We start from the raw sequence: 25,415 nt of genomic DNA on the forward strand, positions 1-25,415 counted from the left end.
GAAATATGCATTTTATATCTAAGTTATATTTCTAAGTCAAAATATAGCCTGTAAATATTTTGATATTAGGTGAAAATTTATCATGTAGTCATATTTAAAGAAAAAATTCAATTAAGTGTCATGTATCTGATGACTAGGTAACTTTTTACATTTTCACCTGGCATGCTTTGGTATCAGGGACCCATAGCATAAGAGGTTTTATGTATCAGACTAATTACTCAATTCACTTACTGAAACTCAAGTCTTCACCTTGACTTGACACTCTTTTTTTCCTGTTTGTTCACATTGGTCCTTTTCACAGAGCTTCCTTCTTCTCCCCTATCCCACATGGCTGCAATACAAAGTAAAAAAGCCCATTGGTGCCACGAGAACTCGTATCAAATACAATGTGGAGTCTGCTGAGGAAGAACTGTGTGGCCTTCAATAAGTCTTTCTCTGAGAGTGGTTTCCTTTAGGTGTATCAGTGCTACTAATACATTGTGAAGACTAGGAGTCATAGTTGTTAAGTATTTATAAGAGGCTGCATGTAGAAAGTAGGTAGCAATTAAAAGATTTTCTTATCATTTGTTATTAAGTTTCAGCTCAGGCATAACTATGTCTTTTGGAAATTCTAATGATGGAAACAGTTTTTACCTCCTATAATATCCACGTATATTTTATTTGTGTCTAGCTACTTTTATATGTGGCATTCTAGTTATTATATATAAATCATACTTTATAAGACTTGAAATTTCTGAGGGAAGACTCAAATCTTCATACTCAAGTTTTCATATTTCACTTCTGGTCAAATAATGTAATAATAATATAATAACAAGTTTAAGTAATATTACTTTAATACAACAAAATCCTTCTCTGACAAAACTCATGTCAATTTTTGACTTGATTTACTTTTAGTTTCTCACAATTTCTACAACCTTTGAAGGCCCCCAACAAAATAAATTACATCAAACACCAAATAGGTCATGATATTTTTCATCTAATCTGATTTATTTATCGATCATATATAATAGGAAATACAGAGAATTACAACATAATAAAAACACAAGAATTATAGGTTGTCTTGTTAAAAATTAAATAAGAGATTTTGGTTAAATAAAAAGGCATGTATGAACTTGCAAGATATGTATGTTGGGTATCTGTGAATAAAAACGCAAAGTGGGATGCTCAAGGTGCAGCAACCTAAGTCCTCAGTCCCTCTTTCAGAATGGACTCAACATTGTGTCTGCAAAAACAATGGGCACAGGTAACCTCCAGTCTGACTTGCTACTAATAAGTGCCAAATAATAACTGTCTTATAGAGAAAAAAGGAAGGATGGAATATGAAAGAAAAAAAAGGGAAGAAGAGTAGGGAACATGGGAGATGGAAAGAAAAGAGGAGACTAGGAAAATCAGTGTGACAACTCTCTAAAGTGGTGGCTTTTCCCCACTCCCTCTGCAGGTTCATTGACAGTACTTTGTAAGTCACTAACCTGGAATATTAGAATAAGGCCCATACATAGAAATGGATGAATTCTTTATATTCCTTTAGTTTTAATAACAAACAATAGAGATCTTAAAGTATTTAAGGAACAAAGTGCATGTGTTTCCTATGCCATTTGAGAAACTGTGTTTCAATTTATTCCTCTTTCAAGAGAGTCTATAGCTTTACTGAAAGACAACTGGCTCAAATAGCGACAGAAGTACTTAGAGTTCCCAGACAGTCAGTTGTAGTTTAAATGCAGAATATTTTCTAGCTAGTAAATAGTCATCTTTTTAAAAACACAGTAAAAGCAGTAGTTATAATTTCTCCATAAATAGAAATGAAAAATCCATTTTTAAAGGACAAAAAGTCACCATGATATACATTTCTATAAATTTTTCCCCAACACATTATTATAGATCAATCTTTACTGCTTATATTTAAAATATCAATTGCATTATAATGTCTATGATACAATACAATTGTTTAGCTGTGCTCTGCATGAGATCCAGAAGAAACTAAAGCTAAGGACCTATTCACAGAACATTTAAAAAGCATTTTATACATTCTACACACAAATGTATCTTAAATTACAATGATGCATATGAAATATGCATATAGAATATGGCTTACATATTAAAAGAAATCTAAGTTGTGAGTTATCAAATCTCACTACTTACGCTTAAAAGCTTCTGATTGTATCCATCTCTAAGATATTGCTTAACACTGTGGGACCTGGGAAGGAAGCCCACTCAAGAGGCAACTCATAGGGTGAGGGGACGCTCCTTCACATCATTTAATTGACAGCTATTCTTATTCTTTCCATTCAATTTCCACCTTTCATGGGAACAAAATCACTTCAGCTCATAATCATTGAAGTGTTTGTACAATGAAAGCTACAATACCTAATTGTGTGATTCACCCTTCTTGTCAGCTAATAACAAGTATGGGCAGTTCTTCAGTTTGGGGCAAAGGAAAGGCTTTGCACATGCTCAGGTAAAACATAACACAGAAGCAGGACCCCAGAAGGTTTGTTTCTGTTTAGTAAAATCAAAAAGTCACATGGAGTAATGTTATCTGTACAGAAAAGTGTTAGCTTCTATTTTCACATTTTTAATATATACATACACAAACACACACACACACACACACACACACACACACACTTCTCCCCTCTTATCCCTTGGCCTACAATATATATATTTTTACATCCTGATGGAATCAATACCCCAGGAAGCAAATTCCATTTTCCCCTTAAGTGTCTGTCTCCAACAATGGCTGATGTTCCTTGATATTGTGGGCTGGTAATGTGCAACTTGTGCTGTGACCACATCCATGTAGGTGATGCTTTGAAACCACAGGGATGGATGTACGTTGGTCCTCTGGTTCCAGGAGACGGTTGTACAATTGTTTTCCAGCTTGAAAGTTACAATGAGGTGTTCTTCTGCTCAGTGAACTGCAGCTCCGATACACCAGGACTTCAGCTACAGCATCTAGGCAGCCCCAGCTCTCATTCTGTTCACATGCATTTAAAATCAGGAATCTAAATAGTCTCTTCTCCAGCCTTGCAAAATTTTTTTCATAATTTTTTTTGCTTTCTACTTAAGATCTTGAAAAATTTATACTTACAGCATTCTGCGTAAGACAGTGCAAGAAGTACATTTAGAAATGTTTCCTCTCCTGCATAGTCAGTATGAGGGGTTAAAAGTGCTGAAAAATTGAAACTGCCCAACTTTTGCCTTAAAAATTTCTCTGCCTCGATGAAGAAGACCAATTGTGGAAGAAAAACAATGGTAGAAGCATTGGCCACAAACTCCAATCACAACTTCAGAGTACTTATTTGGGCAGTCACTAGCTTAAATTTTGTGTTGTTCTTATTCATTATGGAGGAATCCATTAAAATGACTTGAGCCAAACCACTGGAACCATGTTGAAAGAGGAGAATATACTATTGTGGGAGGTTGAGTATTCCAGATGCTTTTCATGTTGTTTTCATTATCCTAAAATAAAAATCAAATGAAAATGAAGATCAGAGAGGGGATGGATGTTAATCACAGGATACCAAATTTCAGTTAAGCAAGAGGAGTAAGTTCAAGAGATCAATGGTACAAGAAGGCGACTGTAGTTAATAATATTGTATCAAATTCTTGAAAATTGCTAAGTGAGTAGATCTTGTTTTATTGGGGAAAATGTTGTATGAGGTTATACTTTTTTAATTAGTTGTATTTAACTATTCAACAAGGAATACATATTTCAAAACATGTGTGGAAAATAAATATAATTAGGTCAACTAATAAATAAAAAGAAAAAGGAATTATGGTTTAGTCTACATACGGAGCTATTATTGTGTGGCAACTTCACATTGGATTTTATATACTTTGTCAAAAATAAGGAAATTCTCAGTATTTAGTAGATACTGGTTTTATACCAGTTGGAATTCTTCTTATTACTTCTGTGTATGCGTGAATGTGTTTTAATCCAAGTAAAACTTTTCACACACTGAATGGTCATTTTTACAAATATACTGATAATCTATATTGCCTACTCATAATTTTTTGGAAAATGTTCATAAATATTCCAGATCCATATCACAAATGCTTAGGCAATGTTTATTCTAAAGCTTTTGCTTTTATTTTGATGGTATAGGACAAACTTTGTCTTGATCATATCCTGTAGGAAAGAATCTTGCTAATTTCATCTTATTCTGTTTTATAAATAATATTTATTTACAAACATAACCCTTTCTTACTTAAAACATCTATAATATCCCAGCACAATTGTTTTCCCGAGAATATACTTCAGGGGCTCTCTCATATTTGAAATAACTGTGGATTCTAAAGATAATAAATGTAGAATCTGGTGGATGGTATAGAGAGGAAGTGTTGCAGGTACCATGAGACAATGTATTATAATTGTTTAATATGGTGATGTGTGTGAATTGCTGAAGACCCAGTCTGTGACTTGATTTTTTTTCCAAATTTCATATAGAAAATAGGAATCACAACACTAACTTTGGAATGGTTGAAAGGACTAATTGAGATAACATATGTAAGATGTTTTCCCCAGTGACAGACTTAAAACTGTCTTTGTAACTCAAGAACACTGAAGAAAGAATTATCTTAAAAGAAAATCATTTTTTTAACTCTTTCATGTCTAAAGATGTCTAAACAACATCTGAAGGAGGTGATGATCACATCTCAAAGGCTTGGTGTGGTGCCCTCAGCATTTTATCCTCCTCCCATCACTACCCTAGCAGAAAGACTCAGCAGTGTACTTGGGTTTTGTTTCTTAACTTTTTTTAGGAGACATTAAGGCATCTCCACTGTTCATATGCATCCCTCCTTTCCAACTTCTTGTTCCTCCTCTGTAGGCCCAAGACAGTAGTTCTCAATTTTAATGAACACAAAAATCAACAGATGGGCTTACTAAAAATTCATATTTCTAAGGCATCACTCCCAGAGTTAATAATTTGCAGATGGAAGGCAAGTCTGAGAAGCTGAATTTTCCTTAAAAAGAACCACTAATGCATATATCTACAGATTTTAATGAATATATTTGTTTCATATTATTTCATATTTGTTATATTTTTATCAGCATACATAAACATTCATGTTTCTTATATGAAATAAATAGATCAGTATAAAATATTTATATTTCCTCCATGAAATAGAAAAAGAAATGAACATGCCTATAGACTATAGTTTACTATCTATAAAGAATTAAAATTTTAACCTCAGTAAATATAATTTTTATTGATGATATTTAAGATTTACCTGTTAAAGTTTTACCACAGAAGACTGAAAATGCAGATCTTTTTAAAGGGTCTAGGAGGGCTTACAAATAAGACAGCATTGACTCTAAGGGTACTCTGCAAATCACTGATTTTAGAAATTAGGCTGTTGTCATAAAAATTAAATTACCTTTCATGCTTAAAATGACAGAAGCTTCTAAGGTGTTTCAGACCTATGGATTTGTATCAGTATGCCTTTCTTCAGCATTTACTAAAGCTTCTGAGTTCTTATGAAGATCAACTTCACCTAAAAAAAATAACAAATAGCAAAACAAAGGATGCATTTGACAAAACCTAATAAGGTTGGGACAAAGAAGCAATTTGTAAAACATTGAAGACTGGATTTTCCAATGGACTTTGTAGCACATTTCTCCAAAGACACCAAGTATATATATATTTTTTCAGCCTGTGGATCTATAGAGTAGAGCCAATCATCTTCTGGTGAGTATTTAACTTTTGAAACTGCACTTTTACCTAAGAATACAGAAATGAAATATATGAGACATATTTAAACATCTATGAAACCACACATAAAACTTATGCATGTTCTTCCTGAATATTTTTAATTGAAATGAATTCTTTTAAACCCCCTACTGATTAGTGTCTTTTATCCCACACTAATTAGTTGCTATGAGTGTAGAAACAAGTAAGAATGAGTGTAAGAGATTAGTAATGTGTAAAATAAAATAATCTGCTGAGACAAGTTAATGGAATTTATAATCTTAGAATAATTCAAGTTTTATATAAACCTCAAAGAAAAATCAAGGAACACAGAAAATATTTCAGCACTTCTTGAAAAGTTGTAGTGAAATGATCAAAATTAGGATTATGAAACATAATGTACCATTAAAAGAGTCTTGTTACACAAGATACAGAGTAAACAAAATAAGCAGAAGTTAACTTTTTGAGTCAATCGCTGAATATACCTTGATTTTTCAGGAAATAATCTTATAGGATGGAATGCTCTGCCTGTCTGAAATGTGAAGATTTCTAACAAATTTTGCACCAATTTAACTCTTAGATAATCCCTTCAACATATACTATAAAACTTTGTCAACTCAGTTGCAGGGGTTTTTAATTTTGTTTTGTTTTGGGTTTCTTTGGCAGTACTGGGATTTGAACTCAAGGCCTCACATTTGTTAGGCAGATGCTCTACTACCTGAGCCACACCTTCAGTCCTTTTTTGCTTTTAGTTATTTTTCAGATCGGATCTTATGTTTTTGCCCAGCCAGGTTTGGACCATGATCTTCCTACCTCAGCCTCCCACATAACTGGGATGACAGGCATGCACCACCACACACAGCTTCTTGGTTGAAATAAGTCTTGCTAACTTTTTGTCTGGGCTGGCCTTGAGCCATGATCCTCCCAATCTCTACTCCTGAATAGTTGAGATTATAGGCATGAGCCACCATAACCAACTCAGTTGTAAGAAGTTTTTCTTGGCATGATATGATTGGTGAGTATGTAGAATTCACAGGAAGTAATGTGTGTTCTCTCCCACTAGCTCTTCAAAATATATTCAATGAGGGAAACACCTTTGTTGCAGGATCAAAATGTCAGATTTCTCATTCTTAGACAATAAAGAGCATCCTATGATCACATTAAGTTGCCAGAGTCTCAAGTCATATTTACACAGCAATCATCAAATGAAAATATCACTCTTTCCCACACTGTGCTTCTTGCAGACCCCAGTGGATAGAGGGTGCATCATTCATTCCTTGTTTCCTCTTTTTCTGCTGACTGCTTTGGGCTCCTGAGATGGTACATGAGGGATGAGACTAAGGCAAGAGCCAGTTCCCACTGACCAGCACCCCTGCAGGACAGCTTTAGACTCCTTACACCCAACAGGTTGTAGAGCTCACATTTTTTTCCGGTGAGCACATCCAGGATCTCTCAAGAGACTTCTTACCAAGGTCCATGATGTGGACCTCTTACCATCTTGCTGAGGGCAAAAGAGCCCCTGGTTTCTTAACAATGCCCACAGTACCTGGAAATTTGCTGGCACATTTCCAGCTTCTCTGTACTGAAGTCCCATTCAAATGAGTGGACACATTTAATTCTCATGAAACCCTCCTGAGGCATTTGTTATAAACTATCTGAGGAAAAGCCAAAGCCTACACAACCTCCCCTCCATGGGCACCTGTCACCATCTGACTTGTCAGATCCCTCAGGCAGGAACCAGATTCCGTTCCCAATATCCATTCAGCCTCAAGCTCCCATTGAAGTTCTCTTCCCTTGATTTGTTGTAAAAAACTATGTATTTCTACCTCTTCCCCAATAGCAGGGATGTGTTTAACAAAATCCTCCTCATAGATTCTTTTTCAACTTTCAGCAACTTAACCTTTCATTTGTTTGAATTGAGTGAAAGCTTTTAAGCACTCTGTGACAGACTTTTGAATATTCTTTGAAATTCCTGTCTTAGAACTCAGTTTGTTTTCTGACATTTATCATCTTGAAATCTTGGTTTAAATTCTGATTTAATATCCTGTTACTTAAGACTAGATTAGAACAGAACAAAATAGTCTGGGACAGAATAGAAGAAAGTGACAAGAATAGACTAAATTAAGAGAAAGGAATATAAGTACTCATCTGATTCAGTAGTTCTCAAAATTTTGAAAGAATTTTTTGCAATAGGTAAAAGACTAAAGTTTACCTACAACCAAATATTCTTATTTCTAGTGGATGAAGAACTCACCAGTAAGAGTGGAAGACAACAAAATAAAATGGTAACAATGCAGTGATTATAAATGTAAATAAATCCCAAAATGATGCACAAATTATATCCAAGAGTAATTCTATACATAAAATTAGAATACTATGACCAACTCAAGAATTTTGTAACCTAAAAATCTGTCTTCAAAATTATAAAATTCCAGTTGTTGTTAAGGACACACACACACAACAATGCCAAGAAATTTCAAGGTGGATTGCTTAAGAAAATAATGAATCAGAGTCCTCAGTAAACCTAAGCCACATTACTTTTAGTTCACCCTTAGTTATAGAAGATATTAACTCAGGTAATAGTGCTTGTATGTCACTCTTATTATTTCGTGAACATGAAAGTCACACTTTGACATATAAATCTGCCAGAAAAGAAGAAATGATTTCCATGTAAAACTCACTGAAGATAATTTTAGATGAGTTCCATAGCCCAAGGGTGGCCTATGTAAAAGATCCTGAGAAACATCTATATAGGTCAGAATTCCCAGCATTTTTTAATCTGAGTCTCTCTTATCTGATAAAACCTATGGTCTTCTTTTGAAAATAAAGTTCATAAATAATATAACATACATATGATTAAAAAGGATTTCGCTAATATTATAATATGGCTATGGTACATTTAAGTAGATGTAGCAATGAGCTATGGTAGTACTTCTTAGCTTCTTTGTTAATGCATGCAGTCTATGTGCAACTTTGAAGGAATAATATCAAATGATATTTCAAGATCTACCCACTAAATATATTATGAAAATATCTATGATTTCTGCTGATATCAAACATAAAATGCAACAAGTGTTAATGTGCATTATTGCTTACAAATGATGGTCATGCTTTATTTCAGTTAAGGAGCAGTTAAATAAAAAGTTCTTCTCCAAGTTCACATATCCCTTGTGTACAACTCTGGGTTAAACTTTTGTTCTAGTCTAGCTTCATTTGCAAGTATGAAACAAGCCAAGAATAATCAAGTGACTTCTTCCAATACAGACCAGAAATAGATAACCTCACATTAAAGCACTTGGCTTTCAACTGGTACTTCAACAAGAGCACTAAAGTGACTTTGGAATTCATTTTATTGAAGGGATTTGCAGACTCAGCCATATAAGAAGCTACATCTTAGGAATGAATGTAAGTGTTCTATTCACAGCAGGTGCATAGAAACTTGTCAGCCAGGATACAGACGGTGAAGCAAGAGCCCTCAGTAATTCAGTTCATCTCAAGGCCATTGTGGTGTTCATCTATACCACTTTCTAAAGTTCAAACTCAAATAAATAATTTGTAAAATCATGGAAACATTGTGGCTTTGTTTCAGAGAGTCTAAATTCAGAGAAGGCATGGTGGTTAGCAGAGATATTAAACAAACAGAAATCCTCTAAATTTAGTGCATCCTGGCTTTTAAACTGCAATCCAAGATCACTTTTAGTATATTAGAATCACATTATGTTAGACATAGATAATATGAGTAACACTTGCAGGGAATAATACAAAACACATAAGGGGACATTAGAGACTCCAATTCTCCAGTTGTGGTATCATTGACTAATTATGTGAAAATAAAGTTAGGATTAATTTAACATCTAATAGGTAGCAGGTACTGTTGTAAGTCATCCACTTCCCTCATAGCAGCCCTAGGAAGTAGATTTAACAACTGTGGAAACTAACAAGCAGCTTCAGTCATCTGCCCAGAGTCTCAGGTGGTTTGATAAAGTCAACCAGAATCTTGATCCCTCATTACATTGCCCAAACTACGGTCAGCTACCATCTTCACCGTTTCTGCACCTCCACTAGACATCTTATCCTCTCACCTAATAGTCTCCTCTAAACTGACTTTCCTTCCTTTTAAAGCAATTCATAGTTTTATTCTAAATAATAATTTCCTTCACCAAAAGAAATAAATTTAGCATGAGTTTTGCATTTTTCTAATACAACACACACAAAAAACTCATAATTAACAGAAGATCATTTTTCTATAGTTATATAAAACAATAATTAATCATTTTGGACTGTTTTTGACTTATCTAAGTGAACAATGTCTGCATGTCCATAGGAAAATCATCACTATGTTTTCTGTCTCAGACACAAGGAGCACATAATCAGAGGAATAATGGACTATCCCAGGGCATCGTAGCCCAGGTGAATCTGTGAGACAGACCCCATCTATCTCTCAGAAGAACATTCTAGTTAAATTTCTAATTTTAACAGCAATAGTATATAGTGTCTGAAAAATACTCAGCACAAAATTAATGCATACAGTCTTTTAAAAACCCATTCTTGAATCTGCTCATTTGTAGTAGATTTTCTACTAAATCTAAGTAAAAAATTGATTGAAGGTTTTATTTTCAATGTGGAATTTTATAACAATGTTACTAGTATCAGAAATCATTTCTCAAATTGCTCACTTAATGAATTTTAGAAAGAAATACCAATAATATATTCACATTTTCAATGTTACCACTTATCTGCAACTTTTGGCCTGTAATTTTCCATAAAGTTCTCGGTTCTCGTATTTTAAAGGGAGTCCAAAAATGGACATAAGGAAGATACAGTCCAATTTTAAATTCTGGACTCTTGTACAAAAACTTTTTACAATGTACAACCGCCTTTATATCTTAAATTCTTATCAAAATCTATTTGTATGTTGACACAAATTTTTAGTATGTCTTGACTTATTAAATCACAAGTGATCTTTATAAGGAAAAGCATAAAAGCATAAATTAATGAGTAAAAGAGACTTAAGCTTATAATAGTAATAGTATAAAGAGCAAAAAATTAATATTCAGCATGGCTTACTATAAGACAAGCACCGCGTTGAGTGTTTTACATACTTCATCACTCAATCGACATTTTTTTTTTGCCTAAAGTCACATACCATGTAAGGAACAGAGTTGGGACTTCAGTTCCAGAGCTACATACTGCAGCCTGAACTGAAGAGGCTGTTCACAGGCTAATTCCGTTCCAACGGGGAAAGTTTCCACTGATTTAAAAAAGCAAGAGACATTCCTGGTTGTCTAGGGAAATATAATTGAGAAATTTCAAGTTCAGAAGTCTGGAATGAACAACATTTCTCATTTTCTTGCTCTGAAAAGCTACAGGATTTAAAACCTAGTTCCTTGGGGGATGACCAAGTAGTCTGACAGGAACAAGTGTGAGTAGCACTTTGTAAGAAACGAGACTCTCTTGTCAAGGCCACACAAGAAAGGGCCACAAAATGCATGGCGGAGAAATAATAGTCTTATAACTGTGGGAGTAATAAGTTATTAAATTTAAAGTCTATAAGTATGTTGACTACACGTCTATAACTTAAAAAATCAGAAAGTGTAAAGATAAATGCTGCATGTTCTCTCTCATCTGCAGAAACTAGATCTAAAGAAAAAAATGGATACAAACAGAAATGGAGGACTACTGGGAAAACCAGTGGGAGATGGGAAAAGGGAAAAGAGGATGGAAAGGAAAATACAGCCCTAGTACATTGTATGATGGATGAAAAGCCATACTGAGGCCCATTTTAAAAACCACAAGAGCTGGGAACTAGTGGCTCATTTCTGTAACCCCTAGCTACTTGGGATGCTGAGATGGAGGGGGTGGAGGTTTGAGGCTAACCCCAGGCAAATAGTTTGGAGACTCCATCTACAAAATAACTAGAGCAAAATGGACTGGAGTTGTGGCTCAACTGGTAGAGCATGTGCTTTGCAAGTGCAAAGCCCTGAGTTCCAACCTGTCTCACCAAAAAAAAGAAACTTTCCAAGAAAGATTTCAAAAGGTGGGGGGGAGGGGGAAGCTGACATTATACTTAAGTTTTGGCATCAGTTTCTTGAATCTCTCACCATCTCTTCTTGAAGACATCGGTAATGAATTCTACCTGAAGAGAACTTTTGGATCACTTTTTATTTCTTTTTCACCTTTTATAATTTCTTAGAGAAAGAACAAAATCTGGAAATTATGTTTTTCATACTCATATGCACATGAGTAAAATATAATGCTTTACTTGTAAATATTTTTGCATGCTTTTTGGAAATCTCCTAGGTTCTTAGAGTTAATGCAGGAAAATTATTTAGCCAAATTATGAGCAATAGTCACAAAAATGAAAGTTGTTAGGAGTGCTGAAAAGTTTGACTTCATATAAAGTCTAAATTAGGCATACTTTGTGGGATAAATATTAAGATGGTAAAAATTCTTTCATGAAGGAATTGAATTGCCATAAACCAAGTTTGATGAATTAACCAAGTGTCTTCTTTTTGAGAGTGTTTAGATCCACAGAACACTTTTTAAAAATCACTTTCCATCCCTAAAGGGTTCTGTGCTGAGGAAAAATTAAAGCACATGTCTGAAGTGGCAGAATCCTCAACAGAAAAAAATATTTCGATTAAGGTATTTCATTGACAGTTTTACAAAGTGGGCAGATGTTATCAACTGTTAGAATAAGCCAATTCAATTCCTTCATTCTCTCATGCAGAAAACTGGATGGATTTTAAAGGCATTTGAGAAATGCACTTTGAATGCTGTCTTGATGGATAAATTAAGAATGGAAGGGTGATGGCAATCACTTTTGTTATTGAGATTAATCCACCATGAAGCAATCCTCTGAATTGATGCAACTGCGCCATTATAGGTTTTTGTTATCAGTTGAACATAATCGCATATCAAAATTCTTATGAGTAAGAATGTTTTCCCATATTTAATTTCTTTAGGGAAGCCTTCTTTAAGATTTCCATGTAGTCTGAAGGCATATATGTGAACCCAGCAAAATAATAATTCATGTAGAAAACACTAGGTACTAAATACTTGACATACGTTGATTTATTTAATCCTTATAATAGATCTTGTAATAGATACTGTTTTTATGGTCCTTACTTTACAATCAAACAAACTGAAAACTGAAGAGATTAAACTGTTTAAAGTTATATAATAAATAAATTATGATACCAGAATTGAACAAGATCATTTAATTCCAGGTCTTAGAACTTTATATTTTACAGTCTCCCTAGGTGTAATTTCATTCCATTTGTGTTTTTGTCTTTCCTTAGTATGAGTATATGTGTTACCTTTGTTTGGTTTTTGGTAGAACTGGGGTTTGAACTCAGGGTGTCATGCTTCCTGTGCAGGTGCACTACCATTTGTGCCACTCTGTCAACCCAAAGCCTTACATTTGAAACACAGTAGTAATATGCCTAAATCTACTCCCATTCTTCTTTGACTAGCAAAACTTTAGGTAAAAGATCCAGAAAATATCTGTTTCACTCTAATGGCTGTGGCCAGATTTGGTATTTGTTTTCTTTTTTTTTCCTTTTCTTTTCCTTTCCCATTTTTATTAATGTATACTTATTGTTCAAAGGAGTTTCATTGTGGTATTTCCATACCTTTTCATAATGTACTTTGATCAAATTCATCCCCTAAATATGATGATATACTATAAGTCAATTTTTTCCAGAAGGGGGCAGAGTCAGACATTACAAATAAATATAATTATTTGAGGAAATAAATTGCTCAGTATTAGATACCAGCTACTCTTATCTAAGTAATTCTTGGAGCACTTTTCCTAGCCTAGTACAATTAACCATTAAGTCAGTTGTAAGGGGATTGCAATTTTAAAAAGTATTGCAAAGCAGCTCTTAAAAAACTTTTAAAGGATCTTTTCAGATGGAAAATAATTTGGCTAATCTTAAACTGAATTATGTAGTAGGCAAACTTTTAAATCCCACTAAAAGAGTATATTAACAACCCATTTCACTCACATCATAATATAAACATTATTTGTAAGATACCTGATACCTGTCCCTTAAAATTTTTATGAATCACTTTTAGCCATTAGAGCACATTTTTTCAGAAGGAAACACGGTAGAGTTAACATGAAAGATCAGTTAATGTTTATGAAATTTACACTACCTTTCAGACATTTAAGAAAAGGTATGACTGAAGTGAAAGCAGATGGGTAGTGTTTTTGAAGAAATGACAAAATTAGTGATTGGTTGCTCGAAGAAAATTTATTGGCACTCACTATCACCTCAGCAAAGAGAAATGCCATAAAATACTATTTAAAATGATGTGTGAAAGCATAAAGATGCAGATGTGGCTTCAGGTGAACCTATATTCCACACTGGTTGAGCCATGTTCAGTGAAGGAGTATGTAGCTGTTATTTATATAGTTTTGATGTAAATTGAGCAATCTGCAAAAATGGATTCCCTTTCTCACACAGGCCCAGGTAGAGTTCCAGCAAGAATATCAAAATCTTCAAGTCTTTAGGTCAAATTAGAGTTCAAGGAGGTTTTAATTAAGGTGTTTACGACGGGAAAACTTACACTTCCGTGAACTGGGTTGTGGTTCTGAAAAAAAAAGGTACTCATTTTAACAATGTAGAGAAAATGTTGTCAAGAAGCTGTGGGAAAAAATTGTAATTAGTTGTATAATCAGCCATGCTTTTAGGAATCACTGTGTTAAAATTACAAAGATAAATATGGTGCATTTTTCTTAATTTTTGATATATTTTGCTTCTGTTAGTGAAACCTTTTATGATTCTTGTATTTATTAGTGGTTATCTTGAGACGTCTCTTTAAAAAAAATTTGATTTTTTTTTTTTCTCCATTTGAATTGTTGCCTGCTTTCCCAAGGAGTTCAATTCTGGTTGATTTCAACTAGAGTAGGCAGTCTCCAAATCTTTTGAGAGTTTAGCAATGAAAGTAACAAAATGAGACTATCTAATGAAAAATACTAATATTGTCTTCCTGAAAATAGCATACAGGTTCTGGGTGCACGATTATATCATATAAGGATATAATATTCAATTTGTGATTCATTTGAAAATAAAATGATTATGCCCATGTTTCCTTTTTGATCATTCCTTTAAAAAATAAACTTTTTCCCTACTAATCTTATTTAATAAACTACCAACAATGAAAACCAAATTTCTTACAGAAATACAGAGCTAGAGGGACCAATGTTCTGTATTATACAGGTGAGAGCATGACTTTTAGGTAGAATTAACCCTCTGCCATTCCTTAATCTACTGAGAAAAGATCAGGAAAATCATTAACGTGTGTGTGTGTGTGTGTGTGTGTGTGTCTGCGTGTGTGAAAAGCAAGCCAACCTGCTACAATTAACTTCTAGAATATGATCTAGGAAGTTACTGACTTTGAACTTAGGCAAACCACGTGGAGCCATTTTAAAGACTGTTTGAAAGTAGACAAATTAAGTTCTCTCAGCTCCAGTTTCATGAGACTACAATTCTTACTTTGTTGAGTTGCTAGAATAAATTATTATAGAAATGACCTGTGAGTGAAAAAAATGACATAAAATTTCACTTGAAAATTGATAAATTTTTAACATTTTAAAATAAAAATGTCTACAGGACATAACTGATTTGATGAGCACATTTGAAAGCTCATTGGGTCATTTGTGATATAATTAGCAGAAACAGATTTGATGAAGCAATTATGCTAGACTCTGGAATAAGATATCCAAAGAAAGTGTTTCCTATTTTTATCATATTGTCTGGGCATCGTGTGAAGCTATGAAGGGAATGAGAATGTTAGCTGCATCTGTAATATACGTATAGACCTGTGATTCTGGTGACATACTCGGCTCCCTTAGACTCAGTTTGCACCTTGCAAATCGTAGGGTAGTTTGCACCTACCTAAATCCTAGGGCTGATAATGGCTGTGAGAGAACTCAGCATAAATATCTACATTCATTTGGCATGATTACCAACACAACGACAAAAATCACTTACCACACATAATAGGTCACCCTTTACTCAGCATGGCCACAATATATTTGCTACTCATCCGTTAGCTCTGAAAGCATGAGCCAAGATAAACCTCTCCTCCTTAAAGTGTTTCTCCCAGGTATTTTTTACAGTGATGAAAAGCTAACTAATGGAATTAGTGATTTATCACAACCTTTTAAATATCATGCTAATTATAATATAAATTCAAGCTTTTAAAAAAATGTGGATATTCTCATCAGTTTTAAATGTTTTCTTACTAGTAAGAAATATTTCTAGCCTTGTGTTTTAATTTTTCAAACAATGATACAAAACCTACTCTTTAAAATCTTCTTTTCCCTTTGAGAAAGTTCATTAGTTTTTCTAGCAATAAACAAAATCTTTAAACCTTTTTACTGCAATATTATATATCTAATAACATTTCAAATTAATAAAAATGTAAAAAAAATAAGAAAACTCATTAGTAACTCCTGTTGATAGAGGAACACATGAACTAAATCTGGTGACATATTTTGGTGAGCCAAGCCAGGAGGCTGAAGCCATCTCTACTCAGGAGCAAGTGACTTTATTCTTCTCTGATTCTAGCAAGCCTACCCGATTCCTTATCACTATTGGGAGACCATCTTTCTCATTTTAATCTCCCATTCTGTACTATTTTGTTCACAAAATATGCACAATGGCGATTTATTCCTCTTCTCTCTTGTACCTGGGAACATTAAATAATTACCCATTTATTTGCCATTTGTATTGTAAATTGGAACTACAGGGTTCACATGTAAAGATTTTCTCTCCCTCTGCCAACTTCTTGCTTGTGCTAAGATAGTTTTGCTGTTCCAGGTTGTTTGGATGTTTTGTTTCTTAGACAGCCCTAGCTGGAATGTAATATTCTGTAACTTTTAAATTCATGAAGACCAAAAGGGGAGAAATATGTAAAAGCACTCATGAGGAGATGTAAAAAAAGTTATAAAGAAGGTAAGAAAAGATTTTGTATGTAAATAAGGTGTTGTCCTAAAAGAAATAGATTGTTCAAGAATGAAAACAGGCAAGTTAAGAGCAAACTAGGAAGGCTAAAAACATGTCACAAAAGGATTGTGTTAGAGTTTATGCTGAGATAAAATTAATGGAATATGGTAGGGCATGAAGAGGAATAAGAAAGTTATGTAAGAGCACATTTTCTGGATAAAAAATTATTGACATGGTAAGATAAATTTTTTTCTTAAAGTAAAGGATTGTTCCAAAGCAGACATGGATACATAGGTACAACTAGGAGGGTAAAAGCTTGTTGCAGGATTGTGGTAGTGTTTGTGATGAGATATGATTGACAGAAAACTCAATGCTTTATAAAAGTCTCTCTACAAGCTTTTCTTAAAATCCCAATAAAGCTGGTACACAAAAGTGCCGAGTTGATCTCTGAGACAACTGCTCTCCTCTATAAAAATGTATCCTTACTTCTTTTAATAAACTTTGCTATTACCTTCATTACGTTTTGTGTCTTGCTTGAAATCTCTTGCAGGAAAGCAAGAACCAATTAAAACTTCCAGTAACACTATGATGATTTTATATGATAAAGTTTTTCAACATATGTCCTGAGAGTGGTGAGGAAATTAAACATTTTATAGAAAAATGACCCAAACAATGCATGCACATGTGAATAAATGAATAATAAAAAAGAGATTCTAAGTTGAAAATAATAATCAAAGTATGATCAACCTAGACAATCCCAATGTTAGGCCATATCAGGCTTTTGTTTTGTTGAATGGATTGTTTCGGGCCAGAACTAAACTGTTCTCAGTCACTGAGGGGATTTTAGAGGCAGAGTATGAAAAGAAAGGAACATACGCTTAGAATAAAGAATGTGATCCACACTACCACTCTCTTCCTCCTCACCACCTTATGTATTTCTCAAATTTCTACTGTCACATTCCTTAATCAAGGGTTTTCCAGACCCACAAAACTCATGTAAAATCTTATAGTCATTACTCATATTGCAAAGTAAAATTTAAGCAAGTGTCTAGGTTTTCGGGTGTCAGAAAAACAGCAAGTGCAGATATAGAACAAAAAGATAAGATTTGGGGACTGTCTCATACATTTAGCTTTCCTTTTTGCCATTCATCAGTGGATTTTTAGGTCTTTTAGCTGAAGAAAAAATAGAACAAAATACTGGGTTATTACCATCTTATTTATATGTATTCACTATTAAAATCAGTCTTCCACAAAGAACAGTAAAATTTCCTATAACAATACTGACTAACCTGTTATCTAACAGGAGCTACCAGAGAACTAAGTCCTAACTCTGACTCTAACCCTAACCATAACCCCATGAATTCTGCTGTTAAAAAAACCCAAAAAATACAGGCACATATTTCACACTAGTGCATAGGAAGTCCCTATAAATAATTTTGCAATGACTTCATTGGTGGTTATCAACCTTTTGTCAGGTTCCATGTTTCCCACATGTGCAGCAGACTTGGATCATGATATGCACTAGATCTTGTCGTGTGGGGAGAAGGTGCACACCTTCAAGGGGGATGCCTGAGTCTCAATGAGGCGTGTACTTTGGGAAATGTATCATTAACTCCACTCCCACTCCTGCTTGCTAAAACACAGAAGGTAAGAAATACATTGCATTCCATTCCAGAGTGATGCCAGAATGTGGAGACTTCTAGGTACAACTGTTTCTCCTCTTTGAGAGGAGAGAAAGAAAAAGTCTGTCTGGGATCAATTCCTGGTCTTGTTCCAGGCACAGTGCTTTGGTAGAGCTGGTTCAGAATGAATTCTATGTGTCTAAGATTGACCAAACTCTCAGGAGGCTTATGAAAAAAACTGTTTTGGTGTGAGGGAGAGCTGCTATTTGTGCTTTCCTGCCATTCAGGGGCTTCTCTAAGTTAGAAGTGTGTCCCCTAACAGTTCCCAGTAGGAGCCTCATCCACTCCACCTCAGCTCTAGCATGCAGGTGATGCTCATAGCATGGAGGGCAGGCTATGAATGCAAATGAGCTACGTTTATATGGCACTTTAAATTTTATATATTTCTTTCCTATACATGATTTTCCTTGTTGTGAATAAAAGACATCTACAATCGCATTGAGCACCAGTATGGCGCTTATGATCTTTTCCCCATCACTTTCTCAGGTACCTTGCTCTCAAAGATGCATCCTAGATCTTCAAGACTCTGGAGCACATCTAGAAATGAGTTGTGGATAACTGAGAATGTCTGCTTCCCCGAACGAACAGTGAACTTTTACCAGGGAAGACACTGTTATCTCAGTAACTGCGTTTGTTGAGGCTAGTGAAGGTTACAGGATTTGCCTGAGGCTTTACGAGTAGAAACAGTGGGAAGAGCTCCTCTCATAATCCCTACCTGCCTGTCACAGCCCTCACTAAAAGAATAGTCACAGATCCTCTTAAAATCTCTTGTCACTTCTTAATTAGTACAGAAAAGGGCAGAGTTTGGATAAGACATAAGATATTGAGGATGCTGAAATAATGATGAAGATAAAAAATTAGATAAATGGATAAAATTTTAACCTAAAAGTGAACATTTGAGATGCACTTCAAAAAAGAAGTTTACATATAGTAGTTTTAGACAGATGTGCTTAGCTCCTCAAGAGAAGACTTACTGGGTAACTTAATTGACAAAAGCGTTTTTGTGTTATTGATGACCCCAGAGCATCATACCTTGGAGTCTGACGATCTCCGGCTTTTGGCTGCTCTAGGATTAGTGGGATGGTTTTGAGGGGCTATGAAGTAAAGTTTGAAGGTTAATAAGATGATGCCAAACGTGGGACTCTCTTCAAAGTCTTGATGCTTAATTAATGTTCCAAAGCTCTAAGCACCATGTGACCTGCTTATTTTAATTTCAGTGTAGTTACAACAAAGGAGCTTTTCCACTTTCAGTGTATTTAAGGCTGAAAGTGATGGCAATGGGAAATTAGAATAGTAATATCTGAGTGATATTCATTTTAAAATTGATGAGTCTTTTAAAGATGCATTTTTGTAGTTGAGCCCATTTTTCCTGTTATTCTGAAACATTGTATCCAAATAAATGGATTCATGTGTACATATATAAAGCATACAGGTTAGATAAAATGATATGTTAAACATCTATCTAGTACTCAATCTGAGAAATAAAATGGTATCAGTTTCTAAACAAATAACCTGCCCTACCTCCTAGAACCATTCTGAATACTTCTCCCTATCATTCTTGAGTTTTATTATACATGTTTTTAAAACCTATTGTTTAGCTTTGAGTTTTTTTGACTTTCTGTAAAAGACGCCTTGCTCTTTTTTTTTTTTGAGCAGGTTGCATATTTTGATCACTACTGCTTGTGTCCTTCATCCCTATCCGTGCATTTATATAGCTCCCTTATTTTAACAGTTGCACGCTGTTAGATAGGATGAACAAGCACATCATATAAATTCCTTTTACTGTTTTTTTTCCACTTTATGTTGCACTCATGAACAATGCCCATATAAACGTTTTGGACGTGTCCTCTGAAGAACAGGAGCAAAAGTATCTCTATGGTAAAAATGCAGAAGTTCAGTTACTGAGAAATGTAGCATGTACATCTTCATCTTTGCCTAGAATGTCAAATTGCTCTGTGAAATAATTACATGTACACAAATAATGTGTAAGGAAACCAAAAGCCTGGCATCTTGACGATTCTCTTGATTTTGTAGTCCATATCCAACCTGATAACAAAATAATCCTATCAGTTCAACTTCCCAAAATATACCCAAATCTATCTCTTTTGCATATCCTTTTGCATACATGGTGGCTCAAGCCCCCATCTTTATGCATCCAGAATTTTGACAGTCTCCACCATTACTGCATGGTTTATGCTCCCATGTTTCTCTTGAGCTATGAACAGCACCCTTCTTTCTGACCTCCTAGGTGACATTTTTGCATTTCAAACCAAAGAATATTTTCTACTCTATAGTCAGAGAAATTCTTTAAAACCTTAGTTCAAATTATTCATTTTTCTTCTTAAAATCCTTCATTTGGCTTCCTATTTCTCCCTGCTTCCTTGTTGCTTGCATGCAAGGTAAGCTCTGTCTCCCAGGTAATGTGTAGCTATTCCATGTGTCTAAAAATTTATCAACCCACCACCCCAGACTTCCCCATGACTCTCTTGCTAACCTCCTTCATGTATTTATCTAAGTTATCACTATCTTAGTAAGCCTTTCCTGACTATCTTATTAAAATTGCAACCCTACCCCTAATTGTCTCTCACTTTTTCATGAGGGTAGGGATTTTTGTCTCTTTTGTTCTCTGCTGTAGCTCTAATTCTTGGACTATGTTACAGATGTACAATAAGTAAAAACTATAGCAATAGCAGCCAACTCATACAGTGCTTACCATTCCAGATACTTCTAAGCAGATTGATAGAAACAATTACAACACTGAAAATCAATCAATGGAACCACAATCATTTGAGAAGCTTTTATTCTTTAAGAAAATGTCTGGAGATTCAGGTAAGAGCAGCCAAGAGCTTGTGATCTTCTTTCTTGGGGCTAAAACAGGCTCCAAAGCACCTCTGCAGAAGCACAGGAGGTTAGTGAGCCCTAGTTTCTGTCACCATTTTATCATCCATCCTTTATGTCCAGGTTGCCACAACCCACTGCTGCACACATCTGTAGCCCATGTGACATAAACAGAGCAGAATACCTTTTTATCTAACAAAGAATACAACTTTTTCACAAGTAACCAAAGTATAGCCAAATTCCAAATACCACCAAGAGCTTGCATATTTTATAAAAGAAAAAACTTGAATGGAAGAAAATCCAAATTATTAGAGGAGTTAAGATAGAGTCAGGGCAGAAAGCATCAGAAACAACTTTACCTTGTGCAGCTAGCTCTTTCCACCTCTCTTTGTTCTGCTGAATGATGTCCACCAGGTTGTTTTTGAAGCTCTTCAGGTCCACGGCTGTGAGGGAGTAGTCTGGGGAATAGCTCCCATCGCTCACACAGCCTTTCATATTTGATCTTCTCAGAGAATCGGCAATGTGTAATCCCACGATGGTGGATGAGCTAACAGAAACAACCAAAGAAATCAAGAGACAACAAGGTCAACACCTGAGATGAGAGAGCAATGCCTGAAAAACTTAAAATTAACTGGAGAAGCAGCAGATGAACAGGCCCAGTTTTAAGCATGTGGATCGCCTTCCTTGACTTCCTCCCCATGTAGAGGGGATCAAGGACTGTCTTTAGTGCACACTTGACTACTTTCATTGATTCTTTTTTTTTTTTTCCCCAAATACTGGACCTCAGTTCTCAATTTCAATGACATATGCAATACAATATAATGCCACTAGGTGGCAGTACCACCTAATAATTCTTGTAAGAATTCCCTGTCCAGCTATAAAAAATCAGGATGGTCATTAAGTGAAGATGAAAAATGATGCAAAAGAATAACATACCTGCTTGCCCCATAGCTGGAAGTTTCAGCTTTTGATGCTTCCTCTATAAGAGGAATAACAATTTTCTCTGTTGAGTCTGTCAGAAGAGAAAATGTTGGCTCTACTATGAAATCAATAAAACCTAAAAAAGCAAAAGCAAAATATATTAATAAAATAAAAATAAATTAAAATATTACAATTTCTTGAATTCTGAAGTGACTAACAGTCCCTGGCATGCTTCTAAGACAAGTGTCAAGTATAATACTGGTTCTGCTTACCTTTTGTATTATTTTAGTATAGTAACACAATCCTTAGAGATGGTTTAACTGCTCTATAAAACAATCTCTCAAGCAGTAGAGGTGGTGCATTTTAAGCTTGCTAATGCAAGGACATTGATTTTCTCATTTAATATTCAACCTTATATCCTATTGCCAATAATAGATTCAGACCTAATGAGCAGGAATATATTTTCCTCTCAACAAGAGGGCTCATTACCCTTTTGGAAAGGTCTTCATTTGGTCACTGGCTGTTGAATTTTATTACTTGCCAAAAAGAGATAATATTTAAGAGGAGCGAAATAATTAAAGTTTTTCCTCAGGCTGCAGGATGGCAACCACTTTTTTCTCTTAGTGTATTAGTCAGAGCTTTGTAATCTTTCGAATTGCTGTTTATTATTCTCTGGATGTAAAGTGTTAGTTTGCAGCTTCTGGGGGTGTGCTGTCAAATCAGAGGAGAGCACAGTAACATCTCTGGGAGACAGCATTAATCTCACCACTTTGAGAAGTTAGGATTGACTGATGACTTTTACATTTAAAGGACTTGTCAAGATGGAAAATGACACACAAAGAACAAGGCCTTGTACTCTGAGAGCATTTATCACCCAGTGTTTAGGCAGAGGAGGAGACAACTATTCTAAGGTCTGTGTACATCTCACCACCCAAGGTTCTAGGAGCCATTTGGTGCTTTTGTCTTGAACCTAATGAGAGCAGTGGACTATCTGAACATAAGAGAATAAAGGGAAGGAAGGTCTTTGTGCCCTGGGAGATATGCACATAAGATTATCCCTTGGATGATTATAAAAGTAATTCATATTTCAAGTAATTGGATTATTCTTATTTTTAAAATCTTGAATAATTTGTGTCTTAGTTGACACTTTCAAATCAAAGCAATGTTAATCGTCCACCCAGGGTGCTATTCTGAGCTCTGCTATGGTTTAAAATTCCCAGGGCATGTATATTGTCTGGTCAAGCATCACCTCCATTAGCATGGCAGTAATTGCCTGGTATTGTAGCCGGCAGCATCAGGAGCGTCAGTCCTTCCTGGTTTGGGAGATGAGGTTCATAACCTGCTGCATTCACATTTTCTAAACACTGATAGGCACCTGTGTTTGAGGCTTTTGATAAAGAGCTGGTGGAACTGGCTTACGAAGAGGAAAAGGTCACAGCCAACAGCTTTTGGACAGTCCTTTGGTTTTATGGCAGATGCTGCTAGAGCACCTGAGGTAAGAAGGTGATCTTTACTAGTCATGAGGAATAACCAACAATAGACTAAAAATATAGTCCCTCACACAAGAAGTCTTTTATTTTGTTTTTAAAAAAAAGATTAAATCCAGAATAACATTGACTAATGTTGCTTTATTAAATTCATTTTGCAAAATTATTTCAATAATTTATACTCAGCACCATCTAGATTAGTCTAAAGCCAAAATTTGAATACATAATGTAGTTTTCCTGGGGGACTCTGAACAGCATAGTTTACATACTTGAAAAGTGATCATCAGTCACTGCCCTCTAGGACCACTGTCCTTCAGTATTACCTATTTGTGACTGGGCTACCATCGTTGACTTCCGATCACAAAGTGGGGAAAATGGAAGCCCTAATTCAGCTTCTTTATCTCCCTGTGAAAAGAAAGGCATGTTAGTACAGACTTGGGCTGGAGAAGCTGAGATGAACAGCCTAAGTACAAAGCCCTAAGGAGCTACATCTTTCATTTCTTGATTGACATGACTTTTTCACTTATTTAACATATATAGCTAAAAGTCAGTTTATATAATTTTCCTCAGGTGCTATTCTTTTGGGAACCCTCTATAGGAGAAAAACTATTTTCAGCACCCATAGGTTTTGTGTTAGTAGTACCAACCCCTTGATTATAAAACCTTTGCTCTTTGGAATTTCCTGAAGTTACTGTAAATTACTCATCTCAGTGTATTATGTAATTAACAATGAAGTTCACAGACTTTTCTGCTCCCTTTTTTAACCAAGTATACCAGAGGGCTGATATTTTGTGATTATACTGCTTTTTCAAGTTAAATGTGCATAAGCATTTTCAAACATCTTTCTATCCATTTAAGTTTTCTTAAATCTCCCACAACAGGTAATGATGACTATGTTCAAAATTCTTCCATTTTCTGTGCATATTTTTATTTTAATATATTCTTCTCTAAGAGAATTAGAATGCCAATGATCATTTACTCTTCTCTAAAGTACATTCATTGAGCACATATGTTAAAGAATTCCATTTATTTTTGTGTTTTGCATCATGACAAGTAGATTTTCACTTCCTAATAGGTGGTGGCTGTGGATGAACCTTTATTTCTCACAAAGTTTATCAATTATTGATTCTTCTCTTTGCCTTCAAGATGTGCTTATGAAAGAGGGGAGGTGATATTTCCTTGTTCCTGTTCATTTCACATATCTGGTTGTTTGGACAAATTCTTCCTGAACTCCCTATTTTCTTTTTGAACCATTGGTCATCTCTGCAAAAAGTCACAGCCTAGAAAACAACGCCTAGCTAAAAAAGTCATGGTTCCCTTTCAGTCTGTTCCCTCTAACATCTTTTTATCCTGATTTTTACATGGGGTGAATATGGTCTTGAATTTTTTTATTGTTGTGGGATGTGTTTTGGTGTATTACCTGTTAGCCATAACTCTGAGACAGGCAGAAAGTTTGAAGTCAGAATTGTCAGGGAAAATGTAATTGTGGTCACCAAAGAAGTAGGCAAAGTAGCTATAAACAGGAACATTTTACAGAGAACAAGGAATGCAAATTTCTGTGACCTTTGCTGGCAACTCCCCTAATTAGTAGCATCAATTTTATTTAGAATTAATATTTATACCTAGAGTTAGGTACAGAAGGAAGGGAATTACTGATGCCATTGGCCTGGAGTAAAAAGAGATGGTCAGCTGAATCACTGTTGTCAGAGGGGCTCCTCTGTCACTGCAACAGGGCCAGCCTTTGCAGCTGTCCCTCATCTGTGATCTTGGTCTGTTCATTTTATGAGTAAAATACAACAAATATCATAGTATCTGCCTCATGGGATTACCTTATAGTTA

General features: G+C 35.0%; 1 protein-coding gene across 4 annotated transcripts in view; it reads right to left on the reverse strand.

Moving 5' to 3' along the window:
• Window positions 1–966: 966 nt before the first annotated feature.
• The window catches only part of Pde1a (phosphodiesterase 1A), a 337,665-nt gene continuing 313,216 nt past the window's right edge, over window positions 967–25,415 (reverse strand). For all 4 annotated transcript variants that reach the window (XM_074071221.1, XM_074071220.1, XM_074071219.1 and 1 more), the window contains 5 exons: window positions 23,900–23,981; window positions 22,105–22,225; window positions 21,528–21,715; window positions 5,380–5,496; window positions 967–3,459 (listed from right to left, as the gene is read on the reverse strand). In XM_074071221.1, the coding sequence (XP_073927322.1) occupies window positions 5,423–5,496; window positions 21,528–21,715; window positions 22,105–22,225; window positions 23,900–23,981 (465 nt within the window). In that variant the 3' untranslated portion in view covers window positions 967–3,459; window positions 5,380–5,422. The remainder of the gene's footprint in view (window positions 3,460–5,379; window positions 5,497–21,527; window positions 21,716–22,104; window positions 22,226–23,899; window positions 23,982–25,415) is intronic.

Source organism: Castor canadensis, chromosome 4 (assembly GCF_047511655.1).
Source record: "Castor canadensis chromosome 4, mCasCan1.hap1v2, whole genome shotgun sequence".
Taxonomy (NCBI): domain Eukaryota; kingdom Metazoa; phylum Chordata; class Mammalia; order Rodentia; family Castoridae; genus Castor; species Castor canadensis.